We start from the raw sequence: 20,592 nt of genomic DNA, 5'->3' as shown, positions 1-20,592 counted from the left end.
TCTCTTCTCGTTTTCTTTAAGCTATTCAATCTCCATTTTCCTGTTCCAATAACCTCTTCCCCTTTTCTCTGGATCTCCCAGCACCAATTTTCTCTTGTGTCTGTTTTCAAATGCTCTCTTCTTTCTCTTTATTGTTAATTTTGTTCCTTTTCTTTGTCTAATCTTTATTTTCTATATATTCTTTAAGTATCTTTTCATTACATTCTCTATTCCTTTAATATATTCTCATTTTCTATTCCAGAAACTTCTTCCCATCTTTCTTGGCTACCCAATGCTCATTTTCTGTCCCATTACACTCCTCTCCCATTTTCTCTTGGTTACATGATGTCCATTTTCTGTTTCTTCAAGTTCTCTTCTGTTTTCTAAGTTACCCATTACTGTTTTCGTCCATCGCAAAATCATTCATGGGTAACTTTTTTGTTCTTTTCTATCACAAATAATAATTTTTGTAAGAGCATTTTTTTATTCAAATAATTCATAATTCACTGGTTTGCGTTTGAAATAATTTTTTTTTCCATTGTAAGTTGCTAATTTTCATTATTTTTTCTTTCAAATCACTTATTTTTTTTCATTATACACAACTTTTCTGCCCTTTTCTGTCATTCATTTTTTCTTCATAAATTCTTTTTTTTTTTAGCATTTTCATTTACTTTTTTCAATATCCATTACTTCACTTCTTTCTTCTCACTTCCCCTAATTACACTCAGTCATTACAGTATCTACCAAATCCTTTTCTTAATTTGTTTATCTTTGGTTACCTTCAGTCACTCATTTCTTTTTCTAACTCCAAAACTCCTTCCTTCTTTCATTCACTATAATCAATCTATCACCACACTGTCACATATTATCACCATTAAGTCACATTTCTAGCTGTACAAACAGTTCACTTTAATCCATTCAGTTCTGTGGTGACTTAACAACAAATTCATTCAAGCAGACTTAACAGCTTAGTATATCAGTCAATTTATTAACACCTCAACTCTTTCACTAATATCTAACACATCTCTTCTTGTTCTAGTCACTTCTAAACACTCCACTGCATAGAAACAGCAAATCTACTCTTTTTTTTTTCCATCACTATTCTTGTCCATGCTTTCAGTGTTGTTAGATTTTTGCAGTGAAAGAGTTACCTCCCCTTCTCACTTCCCCCACAATGCCCTGAGTGACTTACTGACATACAACTGCTGATCTTTTTAACATTTGGCACACACACTTGAAGACCTGACTTGTCTATAGCCTCTTTAAGTTCACAGGTGGCATAGATGAGGTTCTGTTTGAGGTTCTGAAGGTGGCTTACTCATCAGTCAAGTTGCTAATATGGGAATGGGTGAGTCAGCAGTGAGTTAAAAGGACTGACTGACTGACACTGACTGAATGAATGAATGACTGGATGAAAGACTGAAAAACTGACTCTGATATGGTGAATGGCTGAACGATTGACTGACTGACTGACTGAACACAACTAACAGACACATCAAGCACTCTATTCCCACTCAACTAACTCAGCACCCAATAAACTGACTCGTAAACTGACTCAACACCAAGAGGACTGAGTGGGCACGTGATCCAGGTCAATAGTGGAAGCTGAGGTCATTCCACTCACTGCCGAGAGAGCAGACACTCCACTCAACCTGTGATTCTCCACCTCACCATCGCTCCCCTCCTCCACACCTTCCACCCCCTCCACCCCAACCCTCATATTTACGTAAGAGGAGGACGTGGGGGTGGCTGGGGGTTGCGAGGGGGTGCAGACTTTATTGCTAGTGGGGCGGAGGTAATAGTGGTGGTTCTGTGGCAGGGGTGTGGTGTGCGGGGATGTGGTGAGGCCGGGAACTGCAGGAAATGTGAAGGTAACACTAGTTGGGGATGTGACTGGTGATGGGGTGTGTGACTGTGTGATGGGGAAGGAAGGGACATGCTTGGGTGATGGGGTGTTATTGGCTGGGGTGATGGGTGATGGGGGGAGGGTGTGATTCGAGGTAGTGGGGAGAGGGAAGGATGACGGAGGGAGGTGATGGGGTGATGGAGGTAAGGAGTGAGGTGTGGGAGGGAATACATGACCAGGCACCCCATTATTCACCCCATTTACCTGCCCCAGCCTCCCCCAGTCACTCAGGGTGCTTCTGGGAGGGTGGCTGGGGCCTGGGGGGATGGTGGCCGTGGGGAGAGGGGTGGGGAGGCTGGGGAGGGTTCGTTAACTAATTGGAGGTACTGCTGGTTTCGTCTCAATGGGGCAGTGAGAGGGAGGGTACTGGCGCCAGAGAAAGAGTCACTCTCCTCCTCTTCCTCTTCCTCGTCCTCGTCCTCCATGTTGACAGTGCCTCCCTCCTCCTCCAGACTGCTCCTCCGCCTCTGCCTCCTCCTTCTCCTCTCCAGGGCGCTTGTCTCAGGTAAGCAGTCCTCCTCGCTAATCCCTGAGTTGCCTGTGGGGAGAAAGTGGTTGTTATCTCTCTCTCTCTCTCTCTCTCTCTCTCTCTCTCTCTCTCTCTCTCTCTCTCTCTCTCTCAAATATACAACTAACCTCTTTCTCTTTTTCTTTCTCTCATGCATTCATACTAATCTTTATAATATCTCTCTCTCACACACACACACACACACACACACAAACACACAGCTTTAAAATATAAATAAGACATTAACTTTAAAAAACAGGGCATTATAGGACATTACTAAAAACTTCAATCAATCACACAATTAGCTACACACACACACACACACACACACACACACACACACACACACACACACACACACACAGAACATAAAGATCATATCACACCCACCTGCTGTTGAATTATGGTTCTCGTCAACATCAGCTGCGTAGGCCAAGTTATCTCGGCCACAATGACCTGCACAAGCACACGCACACGCACACACACACACACACAGAGGGAGAAGAGAAGGCACAAACACAGGCATTAGTTCGGCATGGCTTTCAACATTACAGTCAAACAAACAGAAAAAGCAAAAGTCAATCATTATTTTTCATTCATTGTCGTTATCATTATTACTTTTTTCAGTCATTCTTTTCTTAATTTTGTAGTCATGCATTTGGACTTTTTATGCAACAATCCAAAGGGAAATAAATGGAGTAAATAAATGAATAAGTGAATAAATAAATAAATAAATAAACAAAGGATATATGTATTTCAAAATGCTGTAAGATTATAATGCAAAGTGTGTGTGTGTGTGTGTGTGTGTGTGTGTGTGTGTGTGTGTGTGTGTGTGTGTGTGTGTGTGTGTGTGTGTGTGTCGCATGCAAAACAAGCAATTTTAAACCCATACAAAATTGCAAACGGACAATAAATAAATAAATCCATAAACAAATAAAAAAATAAGGCCATGAACTCAATATAAAGTTTCAAAACAATTCACAAAATGCATAATGAAAAATGAATATGTAAATAAATAAATGAACATTCATATGCAATCATTCACTCATAAAGAGAGAGAGAGAGAGAGAGAGAGAGAGAGAGAGAGAGAGAGAGAGAGAGAGAGAGAGAGAGAAAAGAAAACATAAAAGGAAATGAACAAGAACAGGTAAAGAAAACAAACAAAGCAAACAAAGCAAAAACAAAACAAACAAGAAAAGGAAATGAAAGCAAAGAAAACAAACAATGAGAAAAATAAAACAAAACAAGAAAATGAATGCAAAGAAAGAAAAAGACAAAACAAGAATTCAAAAGCAAAGCAAAAACAAAACCGTAAAAACAAATAAATAAGACACGAAAAACACACACACACACACACATGTACACACTGAATCCACACTAACCTAACCTAATCACTCTATATAAATTCCACCTCATTCATAACTCTAATACCAAAATTCTCAAAGCATATTTTTTGTTCTACCCTGATAACCAACCCCCACCTACACACACACACACACACACACACACACACACACACTGAATCCACACAAACCTAACCTAACCATTCCATTTAAAACCCACCTCATTCATAACTCATACCAAAATTTCAAAGCTTACACACCAACACACACTTACAGACACACACACACACACAGGTACTCACCACTGGATCCAATATAGTGAACGTTATGCACAGCGAGGGCAGGGAGGGCCGAGATAGCTTCCGCCAATAGCAGCAACACTCCTAGACACTCCTTGAAAGTTGGTCTTCTCTCAGGGCTGTAGCTCCAACACCTCTCCATCAGCTTGTGTCTGTTGATGGGGAGAGATGGCAAGTGAGAGATGGGTTGAAGATTTAGGATGTGAGGAAGGAGTGAGATGGTAAGGAGAAAGAAAAAAGAGATAAAAAGGCGAAATGTAGAGAAAGAGATGATAAAAATGAAGTAGTGAGATGATAAAAGATGAGGGAAGGAGAGGGATGATGATGAAAAGGCAAAAGGAAGGACAAAGAGAAGATAAGAAGAAATATATGATAGGAAGAAAGGGAGAGAGAAGAAAGATATGATAGAAAGGTGAAGAGGTGGTCTGAAGATTTAGGATGTGTGGAAGGAGTGAGAGATAATAAGGAGGAGGAAAAGAGATGATAGGAAGGTGAAATGCAGAGAAAGAAATGATAAAAGTGAAGGATAGAGAGATGATAAAAGATGAAGGAAGGAGAAAGAGATGATGAGAAGGCAAAGGAGGAAAGAGAGTGAGAGATGATAAAGTGATGAAAGGAGAGAGATAAAAAGATGAAGGAGGGAGAAAGAGATGATAAGGAGATGAAGAAGAGGGACAGAGATAACAAGGAAGTGGAGAGAGAAAGAGATAACAAAATGAAGAAAGAGATGATAAGATGATAAGGAGGGAGAGATGATAAGAAAGTGAAGGAAGGAGCAAAAGAATGAGAGATGATAAGATGAGTGAAGCAGGAAATGAAACAAATGATGAGATATTAAGTGAAAGATTGAAGGTGAGGAGAGAGAGAGAGAGAGAGAGAGAGAGAGAGAGAGAGAGAGAGAGAGAGAGAGAGAGAGAGAGAGAGAGAGAGAGAGAGAGAGAGAGAGAGAGAGAACTTTACAGATAGATGCAAAGTATGTTCACATCATTTTGAATATGAAAAAAAAAAACACACACACACACACACACACACACACACACACACACACACACACACACACACACACACACACAGATCCTCAAGCCAGCCAAACACATCCTCACCTACCCTAACAACCTAACATTCTCTCTCTCTCTCTCTCTTACTTTCTTTATCTTTGTCTCACTCTCTCCCTCTCACTCTCTCTCTTTGTCCCTCTCACTCACAGCTCCTCAGGACAGCCGGGGGGCCTGGTGAGGGTGCCGCCACTCCTGACGTGATGCAACACCTCTAGGTTGGTGCGGGCGGGGTATGGCTGCTGGCCCAGAGTCAGGATCTCCCACAGCAGCACGCCAAACGCCCACACATCGGAGTGACTCGTGAACACCCCGTCAATCAGGCTCTCTGGGGACATCCACCGCACCGGCAGCAGCCCCTCACCCTGCAGAAGGCACAGAAGGGGTAGAGATGGGTTTATTACTATTCTAACTCATTCAATAATATGATACAGTTTTGCCTCGAGATTTGTGTACGATTAGACCATTTTGTTGACATTAGCAAGGGTCTATGGAGGTCAGAAGATTAATGGCCACAGTTTTCACTATTTTAATCCCTCACATTAGTTTCCAAAGCTGTATAAAATCACAAAATAGTAAACAGAATGAATATGGAAATGCGAGTTCTAGATATGATCAGACAATTTTGACATTAGGAAGGGTCTATGGAGGTCAGAAGATTAATGGCCACAGTTTTCACTATATTAATCCTCACATGAGTTTCTGTAGCTGTAAAAAATAACAAAATAGTAAGCAGAATGAATATAGAAATGCATCATGGCACTCAAGGGGTTAACCAATATAAGTCCTGTTTTGGGTCTTTTATCAGCTGGAATATATTAGTGGCAGTTCTTCACCCTGCAGAAGGCACAGAAGAAGGAATAGAGACAGATTGATTACTGTTTTGACCAATATAAGTCCTGTTTTTTTTTTCTTTTATTAGCTGGAATATTTAAGTAACAGTTCCTTGCCTTACAGAGGGCATAGGAGAGATAAACAGGGACAGGTAAAGGAAGGGAAAGATTTTATTAGAGTTTTGAATAATGTATGTAGCTGTAGAAGGATCAAGAGGATAAAAAGGAGAGAAAGATGTTTTATTGCAGTTATGAGTGGTAAATGTAGTAATGGTAGATTTTATTGTAATTAAGAAAAATAAAGTTTACTGCAGTTCTGACTTATCACCAACTATTTTCTTTCACTCCTTTTCTCCAAACCTCCCTGTCTTTCATCTATCATACTCTCTCTCTCTTTCCAGTAAAGATACAAGAAAGGTGTACTACAATAATTGAGAGAAATATGTATGGTATCAACCCCTTCAATACTGGGACATGTTTTTACCCTGAAATTTGTGTACGATTACATAATTTTATTGACATTAGGAAGGTGGAGGTCAGAAGATTAATGGCCACAGTCTTCACTATTTCAATCCCCCACAAGACTTTTTGAAGCTGTATAAAATCACCAAATAGTAAGCAAAATGAATATCAAAATGTGTCACAGTACTGAAGGGTCTATGGAGGTCAGAAGACTAATGGCCACAGTCTTCACTATTTTAATCCCCCACACGAGTTTCTGAAGCTGTATAAAATTACCAAATAGTAAGTAGAGTTAATATGAAAACACATCATGGTGCTCAAGAGGTTAATCATCAGAGGTTAGTACATTTGCTGAGAGCCTGACTACACTTCTATTCTTGGTGGTGTTTCACTGAGAGGGGCAGATAAGCAGGGTAAGGAATGCGGTGATAGCAGTGATAACAGGTGATGGTTAAGTGGTGGGGTACTCTGATGGTTGTTGTTTTTGTTGTTGTTTTGTGATTGTGGTGGTTGTTAATATCAGTGATTAGGTTTTGATTATTATTGTTGTTGTTGTTTATTCTTATCTTTGAAAATGTTATATTGGTTAAGTAATGAAGGAGAGTTGATAAGAAATGAAGGGCATGGTTTATTCTCTCTCTCTTTCAATCACACACACACACACACACACACACACACTACGAAAAGTGAGATGTGACAAAGATTGCGAACTACTCCAGGAAGACTTGGACAGAATATGGAAATGGAGCTGTACATGGCAAATGGAGTTCAACACGACAAAATGCAAGAAAATAGAGTTTGGCAAGAGTGAAAGAAGAATCAGGAGTATGTACAAGATAGGAAATGAAGACATAAAAACCAGTCATGAAGAAAAAGACCTTGGGGTGACAATTACCAATGACCTATCGCCAGAGAGACATATAAACAAAATAATTGGAGAAGTATTGAACTTATTGAGGAACATAAGAGTGGCGTTCGTATATCTAGATGAAGAAATGATGAAGAAAATAATTACTGCAATGATAAGACCGAGGCTTGAATATGCAACAATACAGTGGGCTCGAACTTAAAGAAACACATAAGGAAACTAGAGAAAGTACAGAGGGCTGCAACGAAAATGGTGCCTGACTTAAGAGATTTGACTTATGAAGACAGACTGAAAAGAATGCAACTTCCAACCCTGGAAAACAGAAGAGAAAGGGGAGACCTGATAGCAATATACAGAGTGATGATTGGCATGGAAAAAATGGATAGGGAAGATCTGTGTATGTGGAATGGAAGAATGTCGAGAGGGCATGGGAAAAACTAAAATGGCCACTTATAGGAGAGATGTGAAAAATATAGCTTCCTCATAGAAGGGTGGAAGCATGGAATAGTTTAGACATGGAAGTGGTCAACGCAAGGAATATTCATGATTTTAAGAAAAAGCTGGACATTAATAGATATGGAGACGGGACAACACGAGCATAGCTCTTTTCCCGTATGTTACAATTAGGTAAATACACACACACACACACACACACACACACACACACAGGAGAGGAGCAAATAATGAAGACTAAAGAGGAAAAAGATCTTGGAGTGATCATACAAGAAAATCTGAGCCCTGATAAACACATACGCAAGATATTTGGACTATCATATAAGATGTTGACTAATATAAGAGTGGCATTTCATTACATGGATAAAGATATGATGAAAAAAATAATCACAAGCATGATATGCCCAAGGCTAGAATATGCAGCAGTGGTATGGTCTCTGAGCTCTAAAAAGGATATAAAAAAATTGGAAAAGATATTGAAGATTGCTACAAAGATGGTGCCAGAATTAAAGGACCTCACATATGAAGAACGACTGAAGGAAGTGGGATTGCCAACCTTACAAGATAGAAGAGAATGTGGGGACCTAATAACAATGTATAAGATAGTAAATGATATTGAAAAGATAGACAAAGAAGAACTAATGCTGTTGACAGAAGATGGAAGGACAAGAGAACATGAAAAGATCAGGATGAGGCAGTGTGTGAAGGATGTTGGAAAATACAGTTTTCCACACAGAACAGTGGAAAAATGGAATGCATTGGATAATGGAATTATCACAGCACATAGTGTGCATAACTTTAAAGAAAAACTAGATAAATGGAGATATGGAGACAGGACACTATGACCCCCGCTTGAACCCTGTACAATACAACTAGGTAAATACACACACACACACTTATATAAAACATTAACGCACACACATACCCCCAAAAGATATACAATACTCGAACACACACACACACACACTTATATAAAACATTAATGCACACACATATCCCCAAAAAATAGACAATACTCGAACAAACACACACACACAAAAAGGAAAAGGACTTAGGAGTGATGATGGAAGAAAACAATCAACCAGTAAGCCATATTGATAGAATTTTTAGAGAAACATATAATTTGCTAAGGAATATTGGAGTAGCATTTCACTACATGGACAAAGAAATGATGAAGAAATTGATAAGTACTATAATAAGACCCAGATTGGAATATGCAGGAGTAGTGTGGACCCCTCATAAAAAGAAACACATAAGGAAATTGGAGAGGCTACAAAAAATAGCTACAAGAATGGTTCCAGAATTTGAAGGGATGACATATGAGGAGAGACTAAAGGCTATGGATCTACCAATCCTGGAACAAAGAAGGGAGAGAGGAGACCTGATACAAGTTTATAAATTGATTAACGGAATGGACCAAGTGGATAATGAGAAACTGATCTTGAGAGAAGAATATGACATCCGAAGCACAAGATCGCATAGTAAAAAGCTGAGAAAAGGAAGATGTCTGAGAGATATTAAAAAATATAGTTTCCCGCAGAGATGTGGAACAGTTTGGATGAAGAAGTAGTGTCTGCAACGAGTGTGCATACTTTTAAAGCAAGATTGGATAAGTGTAGATATGGAGACGGGGCCACACGAGCATAAAGCCCAGGCCCTGTAAAACTACAACTAGGTAAAATACAACTAAGTAAATACACACATGCCCAGTAGCTCAGTGGTTAGAGCACTGGCTTCATTCACAAGCCAGAGGACCGGGGTTCGATTCCTTGGCCGGGTGGAGATATTTGGGTGTGTCTCCTTTCACATGTAGCCCCTGTTCACCTAGCAGTGAGTAGGTACGGGATGTAAATCGAGGAGTTGTGACCTTGTTGTCCCGGTGTGTGGTGTGTGCCTGGTCTCAGGCCTATCCGAAGATCGGAAACAATGAGCTCTGAGCTCGTTCCGTAGGGTAACGTCTGGCTGTCTTGTCAGAGACTGCAGCAGATCAAACAGTGAAACACACACACACACACACACACACACACACACACACACACACACACACACACACACCTCATTTTCCCTCTATCCAAAACATCTCTATATAAGTTTTCAATCTCACACGTCTGCTCGTTATGCTTAAAAATTCAGTAAAATCCTCCTTTTCTTAACTTCTACAAAAACCTTCCTTACGATATCAACATTTACTAAAATTACCTTTTTCTTTACTATCTTCCACCATTTCCTTACTCTACTTCAAAACTATCACCCTTTTCTTTACTCATTCCACCCAATACTTTCACATGACACTTTTCTTTACTCATTCCACCTTAATACTTTCACATGACACTTTTCTTTACTTCTTTCACCCTAAAACTCCTTCATATTACTTTTTACTTAATTTCTTTCACCCTTGTCCTTACTTTCACTGCCATTTTCCTTTTTATTTCACCCCAAAATCTTTCATATATCATAATTTTCCTTACTCTCTACACCTGAAAACTTTTACATATCATTCCATTCTTTACTTCTTTCACCCTAAAACTTTCACATATCATCTTTTTTTTCTTTACTCCCCACCCTGAAAATTTTCACATACCATTTTCTTTACTTCTTTCACCCTAAATCTTCTTTAAATCACCGTTTTTTTTCTTTACTTTTTCACCTCTTGTCCTTACTCACAACGCTCTTTTCTTTATTTCTATCATATACTATCCTTTTTTTTTGTTTACTTTTTTAATCCTAAAAAACTTCAAATCATTCTTTCTTTCTGCTTTTCTCCCTAAACTTTATCACCACACTTTTCCTTACTTCTTTACCCCAAAAGCTCCTTCAAATCACCCTTTCTCTCTACTGTTCTCCTTAAACATCCATAACACCCTTTTCTTTGCTTCTTTACCAGCAAAACTCATACACAACACCCTTATCTCTACTTTTTCACCTTTATTCTCAATGTCAACTGCTTAAACTTCCTCACGTCACCCTCCCATCCCCTCCACTCACCTCCTTCCTGTAGTAATCATTCTTGTAGATGTCCCTGGCTAGTCCAAAGTCACCAATCTTCACAATGCGGGACTGTGGGTCGGTGGTGGACACGAGGCAGTTCCGAGCAGCCAGGTCACGGTGGACATAATGCATCTCTTCAAGGTATACACACCCTTTAGCCACATCCAGGCACATGTCCACCAGGTCCCCAAGTGTAAGTCCAACGTCACTCTGGTGGTGGAGAAGGAGGTCAGTATTCAGAAATGCTTTGCTCTGTCACCGTGACTACTTTCCATGGCCCCGGGATGATTAGTGGGGATTTAAAGTGTTTCTCCAATTAATAAAGTAAAAATCTTGTCAATCTGCTTCTAGAACTGTAAAAGCATCTTAAAAAAAGTGTATATAAACTTAAGTAAAGCCTTTTGAAACAGTGGAGGTGAAGTACAGAAAAGTTTGAGAATACGAGCCAGAAATGCAGGCTGTGAGTAAACCTAACCCAACCTGACCTATATCTTGTCATGTCTTTCTTCTACTTGAGTTCTTCTGTTTTTCTTCTCTTTCACTGCAAATCTAAGCTAATTCCAATATTCTCCTTTATCCTCATTTCCTCATAATCTTCACCCTTCATCTCTCTCTCTCTCTCTCTTTCTCTCTCAATCTTCTTCCATTTTCCTACCATTTCATTCCCAGCTACACCCCTTTCTCTCTCCTCCCCCAAAAGTACTCACCACACAGCTTATCCACCTCCCCATCTCTCTCTCTCTCTCACATTACCCTCTCCCAGCACTCACCCCCCGGCTTGTCCTGAGGTAGGAGAGCAGGTCGCCTCCCTCCATCAGCTCCAGGATGAGGAAGAACGGATCGTGGTCAGTGCACACCGCCAGGAGACGCAGGATGTGCTCGTGTTGGAAGTGACTCATCAGCTGTGCCTCCTTCAGGAACTCCACCTTCTCTCCCTCCGTGGCACCCTTGCGGAGTGTCTGAGGGAGGGATTCAGGAGGGGGTGTTGGGAGAAGAGTTTAGGTTTTATCTTGTTTTGTTTTGTCTGTCTGTCTGTCTGTCTGTCTCTCTCTCTCTCTCTCTCTCTCTCTCACACTCTTGCGCTCCTTCCTTTTATCAATGTCCTTTCTCTTTCTCTTTTTCTGCATTATCTTTCTCTCTTTTTTTGTATCTATCATTCTCTCTCTTTTCCTCTTTATCTCTCTCCTCTCTTCTTTTTCTCAGTATTTTTCTCTATTTGTATTCATTTTTCTCTTTTCTGCACATATATTTCCTTCTTTATCTCTCTCTCTCTCTTCAAACATATCTCTCTTTTATATCTATCTTTCCCTCTCCCTCTCCCTCTCCCTCTCTCTCTCTCTCTCTCTCCCACTCACCTTGATGGCAACCTTAGTAACATCAGGGCGGCCGGGCAGTCCACACGCAGTACCCTCAAACACCTCACCAAATGCCCCGCTGCCCAGGAACTTGGTCAGCGTGATGCATTGCCGGGACACGTGGGGAAGGTCAAGGTCGTCGCCTGCGGGAAGTGAGATCAGGTGAGGTCAGGAGTGGTGATATGAAGTGGTGATGAAATGTTGGGTTTGGGTATGTTTTTGTGAGGGATAAGGGTTGTTGGAGGAGGAGGAGGAGGAGGAGGAGGAGGAGGAGGAGGAGGAGGAGGAGGAGGAGGAGGAGGAGGAGGAGGAGGAGGAGGAGGAAAAAAAAGGAAAGGAGGAGAAGAGGAAAAGAAAAGAGGAGAGGAGGAGGAAAAGAAGGAGAGGGAAGAAAAAGGAAAGGAGGATCAGGAGAAAAAGAAAAAAAGAGAAGGAAAAGGAGGATATATTGAAGATATTTTTCCCCTCCCTCCCTCTCCCTCTCTCTCTCTCTCTAACATTTCTTACACTCATACCTTTGTTCTCTCTCCTGAAAGCTGCTTTTGTTTTTCATATCTCTTTATCTATTATGGACACTTTTGTTGCTATGCTCTCCTCCTCATTATCACCATCTGCTAATCTTGCACTTGCACTCTTAGTCTCTCTCTCTCTCTCTCTCTCTCTCTCTCTCTTGGGTTCTATTTTCAGATTTACATCATCAATAACTACAAAACATCCTCCATCAAACTACACTAAGAAAAAGAAGGGAAAAAATATAAAAGAATAGAGAAAAGAAAGGAAAAGAAAAGAAAATTAAAACCTCCCTCTCTCTCTCTCTCTCTCTCATCACTCATAAAATTTCCAGCATTAAGATGAAAATTTGGTCAAATAATACATGTCTATTTGTTTCATCAGAGACTTACAAAGGAATACAAAGGAAAGCCAAACAGCAACAGACCTCTTGGTCCTTTCGAGGCTGTTTGGTAACTACTACTAACTGGCTACAGATAAGAGAGACAGGTCAGTACAGGAGAAGGCTCCTCCCCACCCACCACTCCCTCCAGCTTTTGCTGGCGTGGAAAATAGTTTGGAAAAGCACCATGCAGTATGGAAAAACTGACATGGAATTTTCACAGGAAAGGATGAAAGGAGATTCTATTATTCACCCTACGGTGAACTCTACATATCTATCTATAAGAAAGTTACACACAATAATTGTCATACTAATATACTGTAATGTTTAATTATTCGGACAAGAAGAGAGCTTATTGGGGTTATTCTTTAAATATTTATCAATTTTGTTTTTGAATGATGCAATGGAAGTACTGTTTACTATTTCTGAAGGAAGCTTATTCTAAATGTTGAAAATTCTATTACAGAAAAAGTGCTTTGCCTCGTGGGTTTTGAAGCATTTTGGTGTAATTTTGGAATGATCAATGGTAAAATATTTCTTTACATCATGGTTGTTATATCCCTGAAAAATTTTGAAAACTTTGATTAGGTCTCCTCTTATCCTGCGCTTTGTTAAGCTAAATAAATTTAATGTTTCCAGTCGTTCCTCATACGGATTGTTTCTCAATCTTGGAATAATTTTAGTCACTCTACGCTGGATCTTTTCCAGTTTTTCAATGTCTTTTCTGTAATATGTGACCAGAACCGCACACAGTATTTGAGCTGAGGACTTGAATATTAACAAGAAGGGAAGATTTAAAAGACATGATTAATTAAGCTCAGGTGTTAGGTAAGGGAAGGGAAGGAGAGAAGGAATGAGGTTGATAAGAGGTAAAGTATTATTATTATCATGGGTGGATCAGGGATATGCAGAGAAATTTGTGGATGAGAAGATGTAATATGTGGATAAATGGATAAAGTGGATGAATGAAGAGATAGATGGATGAATGAATGGGTTGAAAGAAGGTGTGGATAGATAGATGAATAGGTGGATGATGAGAGGGTGAAAGATTGTGTGTGTTATCATCTCTCTCTCTCTCTCTCTCACCTGGGAAGCTAGTCATGTCGTACAAAACATTATTCTCAGTGACAAAGTTGGTGCTGGTGGGGAGGTGGCCAAGGTTAGCCAGCTCCACCTCTCTGCCCCGTGGATGGTGGTGGTGCGGGTGGTGGAGTGAGGCGTCTGAGATGGAAGCAGCCTTGGCCTTCCTCTTCTTCTTCTCTGTCCTCCTCATGGCTGTGAAAGAAGGATGTGGTCAGGTGGAGGAAAGGAGAGGAAAAGAGAAACAAAACAGGGAATATAAAAAAAAGTGAAAGATAAAAGAGAAAAAGCGAGAAAGCAAAGGATTAGATCTCAGTTTTTCTTTCTTTCCTTTCTTAAGATTTGTACCTAAGGATATTCTCTCTCTCTCTCTCTCTCTCTCTCTCAATGCATTTTTTTTCATTCCTCTTCAGATTTCATCCAAAAAAAATTTTCTTTCATGCATAAAAAAGCAACAATTAAAATAAAAAAGAGAAAAAAAACTAAATAAAACAAAAGAAATGAAAAATAGAGAAAAGAGATAAACAAGAAACAAAAAAATGAGAGAGAGAGAGAGAGAGAGAGAGAGAGAGAGAGAGAGAGAGAGAGAGAGAGAGAGAGAGAGAGAGAGAGAGAGAGAGAGAGAGAGAGAGAGAGAGAGAGAGAGAGAGAGAATAATGAGAAAAAAAAGTGAGAGAGAGTGAGAGACAGAGAAAATATAAAGAAAAGAAAAATAGACAAAAAAAATAATAATAAAATACAGAGAGGAAAAATGAGATGAAAAAATAAATGAATAAAAATAATAATAAGAAGAGAAAGAAGAAAATAAAAAAGAGAGAAATTAAAACTCTCATACTGTCATCCTACACCACCACAACACCACAGATACACACCTAGACCACCAGAAAGGCAAAGCATCAACACCAGGGCAGCAATGGTGGGTATGGTGGAGTACAGGATGGTGGGGAGGTGTGTTCTGTTCAGCATGGTGGGGCCGGCGACAGTGCTGATGATGTTCTCCTCTCCCCACTCTCCCTGGCCCAGCTTGTTCACCGCTCTCACTCGGAAAATGTAGCTGGATGTGTCGTCAAGCCCCTGTATCATCCACTCATTGTCTGACGGTGGAGGAAAAGGTGGATTAGGTGGATTAAGTGAGTGGTTGGTTGTTTTGTGGAGTATTTTGTTTTGATTGTTTTTTCTGGGTGTGGATGTGATTTTTTTTTTCTTTTTCTTTTCATGTGGATTACGTGGATGTGGTTGATTTTTTTGTGGAGTGTTTTTGTTTTGATTGTTTTCCTTTCTTTTTATTGTTTTGTCTTTTCTTTCTTCTTTTGTGCATGTGTTTGTGGTATGTTTGTTCTCTTTTCATATTAGATTCTCTCTCTCTCTCTCTCTCTCTCTCTCTCTCTCTCTCTATTCTGCTCCTTCTTTCCTCTTCTTTCTTTTCATTTCTGCACCTGCTCTCCTCTTCCTCTCATTTCTGCTTTTCCTCATTTACCTATTTTTCTTTCAGTCTTTTCTCTCCTCTCCTCATTTCTGTTCCTCTTTATTCTCCCTCTCATTTCTGTTCCTCTTTCTTCTCCCTCTCCTAAGCACTCCCTGCCTCTATCCCTCTCATTTCTACCCTGTCTCCTTTTCTCTCCCAAGTAAACCATCCCTCTCCTCTTTAAAACAATGAATCCCTTCCTCTCTTCCTCTCATTTCTACCCCTTCTCTTCCCTCCTCTCCTAAGCAAACTCTCCCATCCCACTCCCACACTTCCCTCTCCTCTCCCAGTCTCCCACACTTCCTTCTCCTCTCCCAGCCTCCCACACATCCCTTTCCTCTCCCAGTCTCCCACACTTCCCTCTCCTCTCCCAGCCTCCCACACTCCCCTCTCCACTCCCACCCTCTTACCTTCCCCTCTTCTGTCCCATCCTTTCACACTCCCTTCTCCTCTCCCAGCCTCCCACACTCCCCTCTCTGACTCTCACCTGAGCCATTGTACACAGTGGTGAAGGTGGTGTTGGGTGCCCTGGTGGTGTGTTCAGCAGTGGGGGTGTGGTGGGGTGTAGGGGGCGGCCTGTAGGGTGTAGGCAATGATGGGGGCCCCGTTAGCCTTGGCCTGCTTCCACCATACCTTCAGGCCACTACCCAAAGGAAGACCTCCCACCTGCTGCCTCATTACCTGCCCCGGGGGTCCTGGGATTTCACCTGTGGGAAAATTATTGTCACTATTTTTTTGTATTTACTCCAGTATGTTGTTAGCTGAGTTGTCTATGAAAGTGACCCATTTTTTTGTATTTATTAGATTATTGGCTGAGTTGGTCCTGAGAGTGACCCATTTTTCTTTCTATTGCTGTATCCCATTCTTAACTTTCATATCTATTATCATTAGTGTAAGTGTCCACTCTCCTGGAAGGCAAACTGGGAAGTGACATTATCTATTTATTTTTTTACGTAAGAGGGGGAAGTTTGGCTAAGGACAATGAAAATGATTAAAAAAAAAAATGCCCACTAGATGTCAGTCCCCGAGCAGGTCTGGGAGTAAGCCACAAGAACAGAATAAATGTCTTGAAACCTGCCTCTTAAATGTGTTCAGGTCATAGGAAGATGGAAGTACAGAAGCAGGCAGGGAATTTCAGAGTTAATTCTACTACCACCACCACCACCACCCCATTACTTACTGAGTGTGGAATAATTAAACAGCGGTTCTGACGGCCAGGAGTAGTTATGCAATGTGTGTGTGTAAACGACCTGGATTCTGAACAGGTAGTGTGTGGCTGGGAGGAGCTGGGTCAGGTTAGCCAGGTAGGTGTGGTCAGGTGAGGTCATTTCGGTGTCCAGCGACCTCCAGCGTGACTTGCCCTCAGGAAGGTACTGGAACTGTTAGAAAGGGCATAAGAAAGGTCAGGTCAGGTTAGGTTGGTTTGGGGTTGGGTTTGGGTTTAACACTGTCCGAATACACAAACACTGTACCATCACCCTTCACACACCTAAATAACACACTATAACAACTTTTTAACATCTAAACACTCTTCTAACACACAAATAATACCCTTTTAACAAATTTCTAACACCTGAACACTCTTTAATATCCAAGTAACATCTTTAAACACTACCTAACACCCTTTAACACCCTTGTAACACCTTCATAACACACAAACACCCTCTTAACATCTAAATAACACCTTTTTACCACTACCTAATACCAAAATAACACTTTCTAACACCATAACACCTTCAAAACACCCTTATAACACCTTTCAACACTACCAAACACTCAAACACTTTACCGTTCCTCTACCAACACTGTCTTAACACCCTAAAACACCACCCTACTCACCCTATGCCTATTGACAGAGCTATCGGCAGGGGAGGTCCAGGCCACCAGCAGGGAGCGGGCGTAGGAGTGGCGCAGGGAGAGGGCTGGCAGGGAAGGCAGGGTCATCACCTCTACGTGTTCTGAGTCCACATCCACCAAGCCATCTTTGGAGAACACCTTCACCCAGACCTGTTGTTGTTATTGTTGGGGTTTAGTGATACTGATGGGGAGAGGGATGGGTGGGATAGGGGAGGGTATGGGGGAAGAGGGGAGGGTAGGAGGAAAGGGAGGGAAGGGGGAAATGAGGGGATGATAGGGAAGAGGAGAGAATATAAGGGGAGATGAGAGAATAGAAGGAAGGGAAGGGAAGGGAGGGTAAAATGAGAGAGAGAGAGAGAGGAAAGAGGAGATAAGAGAAAGAAGAAAAGAGGGGAGAGGAGAGGAGAGGAGAGGAGAGGAGAGGAAAGGAGAGGAGAGAAGAGAAGAAAGGAGAAGAGAAGAGAAGAGAAGAGAAGAGAAGAGAAGAGAGGAGAGGAGAGGAGAGGAGAGGAGAGGAGAGAGGGGAGAAGAGAAGAAAGGAGAAGAGAAGAGAAGAGAAGAGGGAGAGGAGAGGAGAGGAGAGGAGAGGAGAGGAGAGGAGAGGAGAGGAAAGGAAAGCAGAGTAAAGAGAAGGAAAGGGAAGTAAGAATATAAGAGGAAAGAAAGGAAAGGAAACAGGATGATGAAGGAAGAGAAGAGAAGAGGAGTAGAAAAGAAAGAGAAAGGAACACAAGGGAAGAGAGAAGAGGAGAGAAGAGAAACAAAAACAAGAACTAAAGTAAAGAAAATGAAAGGAATAACTAACAAAAAAAAGTTGTGAGAGAGAGAGAGAGAGAGAGAGAGAGAGAGAGAGAGAGAGAGAGAGAGAGAGAGAGAGAGAGAGAGAGAGAGAGAGAGAGAGAGAGAGAGAGAGAGAGAGAGAGAGAGAGAGAGAGAGTAAAATACAGAAATCAATAATTTTCACCTTAATAAACAAACCAATGAATAAATAAATAAATAAATAGATAAAAAATAACAATAACAATACACACACACACACACACACACACACACACACACACACACACACACACACACACACACACACTTACCTCATACTTAGTGTTTGGGGAGAGATTGGGGATGGTAACCAGGAGGTGCTGTGAGGTGGGGGGTGGTGGAGGACGGATGGGGCCTGCAGTGGACCCTCCCCCCCTCCAGTGCACCTCGTAATTCTCCCCCGCTGCTGCCTGGAAACTCACTCGCACCTCCTCTGGCGAGAGAGCCTCCGTAGCCACCTCTCCTACTCCCTCAGGCGCTGCGGGGAAGTAAGGGGAGGATGTAAGGAAGTAAGCCAAGACAGATGAATGAATAGAAAATGTTTGTTGATCCCTCACTTACACACACACACACACACACACACACACACACACACACACACACACACACACCCGGTAGCTCAGTGGTTAGAGCGCTGGCTTCACAAGCCAGAGGACCAGGGTTCGATTCCCCGGCCGGGTGGAGATATTTGGGTGTGTCTCCTTTGACGTGTAGGTGGTGTTCACCTAGCAGTGAGTAGGTACAGGATGTAAATCGAGGAGTTGTGACCTTGTTGTCCCGGTGTGTGGTGTGTGCCTGGTCTCAGGCCTATCCCAAGATCGGAAATAATGAGCTCTGAGCTCGTTCTGTAGGGTAACGTCTGGCTGTCTCGTCAGAGATTGCAGCAGATCACACATACACACACGCACACACACCTTTAGCCTTGGTGCGATAGGTCTTTGGGGGCCCAGGATGGGAGGGAAGGCCGAGGTGCTGGTTGTACACAGTCTCCACAGCCGCCCTGAACACATAGTGGGTGTATGGCTGCAGCTCCTCCACTGTCATGATGGGCTCTGCACTCCGCTAAAGGGGAGGGAAGGAGTTTGTTAGGTTGGGGATAAGCAAATAAAGAAAAGTAATAAAGAAAATAAAGAAAAAAAAAAATGAATAATAATAACAATAAAGAAAACAACAACAAAAAAATAAATAAATAACAAACAAAAGAAAAAAAAAAAAAAAAAAAAAAAAAAAAAAATCAAATTGAAGAAGAACGGAAACAAAACACACACACACACACCTTCACCCAGCACTTAGTAACATCCACAGCACAGCCATGGCCATCCTTCCCATCGACATCTGCCACAGGACCATAGTAGAGGATGAAGGTGGGGGTGGCAGGCTGACGTGGCCACAGTCTGGGGTGAGGGGCAGGGGGGGCGAGAGTTCCAAGCCAATTGCTGTCTCCCGGCTCCCCACCAGTTTAGGGGGACGGGTATAGTTGCGCATCACCAGACAAGACGCGGCTGTGAAAGTGATGGGGGTGTTAGGTGGTTGTGGTGGGGTAGTGTGGGTTGGAGTGGGATTGGGGGATGATGGGGGTGTTACAGGGTGGTAGTGTGGGGTTGTGGGGGTGATAGTGTGTGTTAGTGGGGCAGGGGTAATGATGAGAATGTGAGGTGGAAGTAATAATGAGGGAAAATAAAAAAGAAAAAAAAAAAGAAAAGAAACTGGATTATTAGAGCGTTAATAAAGAAATGAGGAGGGATAAATAAAAACACACACACTCACACACACACATGTCTGAGAAATGTTAAAAAATATAGTTTCCCACAAAGATATGTTGAGATGTGGAACAGTTTGAGTGAAGAAGTGGTGTCAGCAACGAGTGTGCATAGTTTTAGAGAATAATTAGATAAGTGTAGATATGGAGACAGGGCCACACGAGCATAAACCCCAGGCCCTGTAAAACTACAACTAGGTAAGTACAACTAGGTAAATACACACACACACACAGTATTTGATCTAAAGACGGAAAGAACTGAAAGAGCAAGGAAGGAAAGGAAGTGTGGAAAAACTGGTGGAGACAATACAAGAGGACAAAGAGTTGACAGAGGAACTTGAACACACACACACACACACACACACCTGGCAGGGGCTGGGTGGCAGGGTCCAGGGGCAGGATGGCAGACACCTCCCCCAGTGGCAGGGTATGGGCAGGGCCGCTGTGTGATGCGCCCTTTGTCACCCAGGCCAGCATGCGGGCGGTGGCAGAGTGGCAGTAGAGGTGTGTTGAGTCCACCGTTAAATGTGTGCAGGAGTCTGGAAAGTGGAGGGTGTTAGGACGGTGTAGCAGGTAGTGTTAGGAAGGTCTGGAAGGTGTTAGGAAAGGTGTGGAAAGCAATGTCAAGAAGGTGTGGAAGGTGGAGGGTGTTAGTAAAGGTCTGAAGGGTA

At 41.8% G+C, this 20,592-nt stretch overlaps 1 protein-coding gene across 1 annotated transcript in view; it reads right to left on the bottom strand.

The window, feature by feature from the left end:
- Positions 1-20,592, bottom strand: part of LOC123516983 (proto-oncogene tyrosine-protein kinase ROS-like) — a 75,679-nt gene continuing 55,087 nt past the window's right edge. Inside the window, 18 exon segments of the mRNA XM_045276792.1 lie at positions 1-2,124; positions 2,127-2,423; positions 2,784-2,849; positions 4,039-4,187; positions 5,241-5,455; positions 10,692-10,904; positions 11,465-11,653; positions 12,050-12,192; positions 14,028-14,216; positions 14,894-15,115; positions 15,974-16,046; positions 16,048-16,193; positions 16,667-16,865; positions 17,326-17,493; positions 18,435-18,640; positions 19,077-19,219; positions 19,445-19,664; positions 20,287-20,460. Coding sequence (XP_045132727.1) covers positions 1,535-2,124; positions 2,127-2,423; positions 2,784-2,849; positions 4,039-4,187; positions 5,241-5,455; positions 10,692-10,904; positions 11,465-11,653; positions 12,050-12,192; positions 14,028-14,216; positions 14,894-15,115; positions 15,974-16,046; positions 16,048-16,193; positions 16,667-16,865; positions 17,326-17,493; positions 18,435-18,640; positions 19,077-19,219; positions 19,445-19,664; positions 20,287-20,460 — 3,602 coding nt within the window. The 3' untranslated portion in view covers positions 1-1,534.

Source organism: Portunus trituberculatus, chromosome 6 (genome assembly GCF_017591435.1).
Source record: "Portunus trituberculatus isolate SZX2019 chromosome 6, ASM1759143v1, whole genome shotgun sequence".
Taxonomy (NCBI): Eukaryota; Metazoa; Arthropoda; class Malacostraca; order Decapoda; family Portunidae; genus Portunus; species Portunus trituberculatus.
This window is presented reverse-complemented; position numbering and strand designations above follow the sequence as displayed.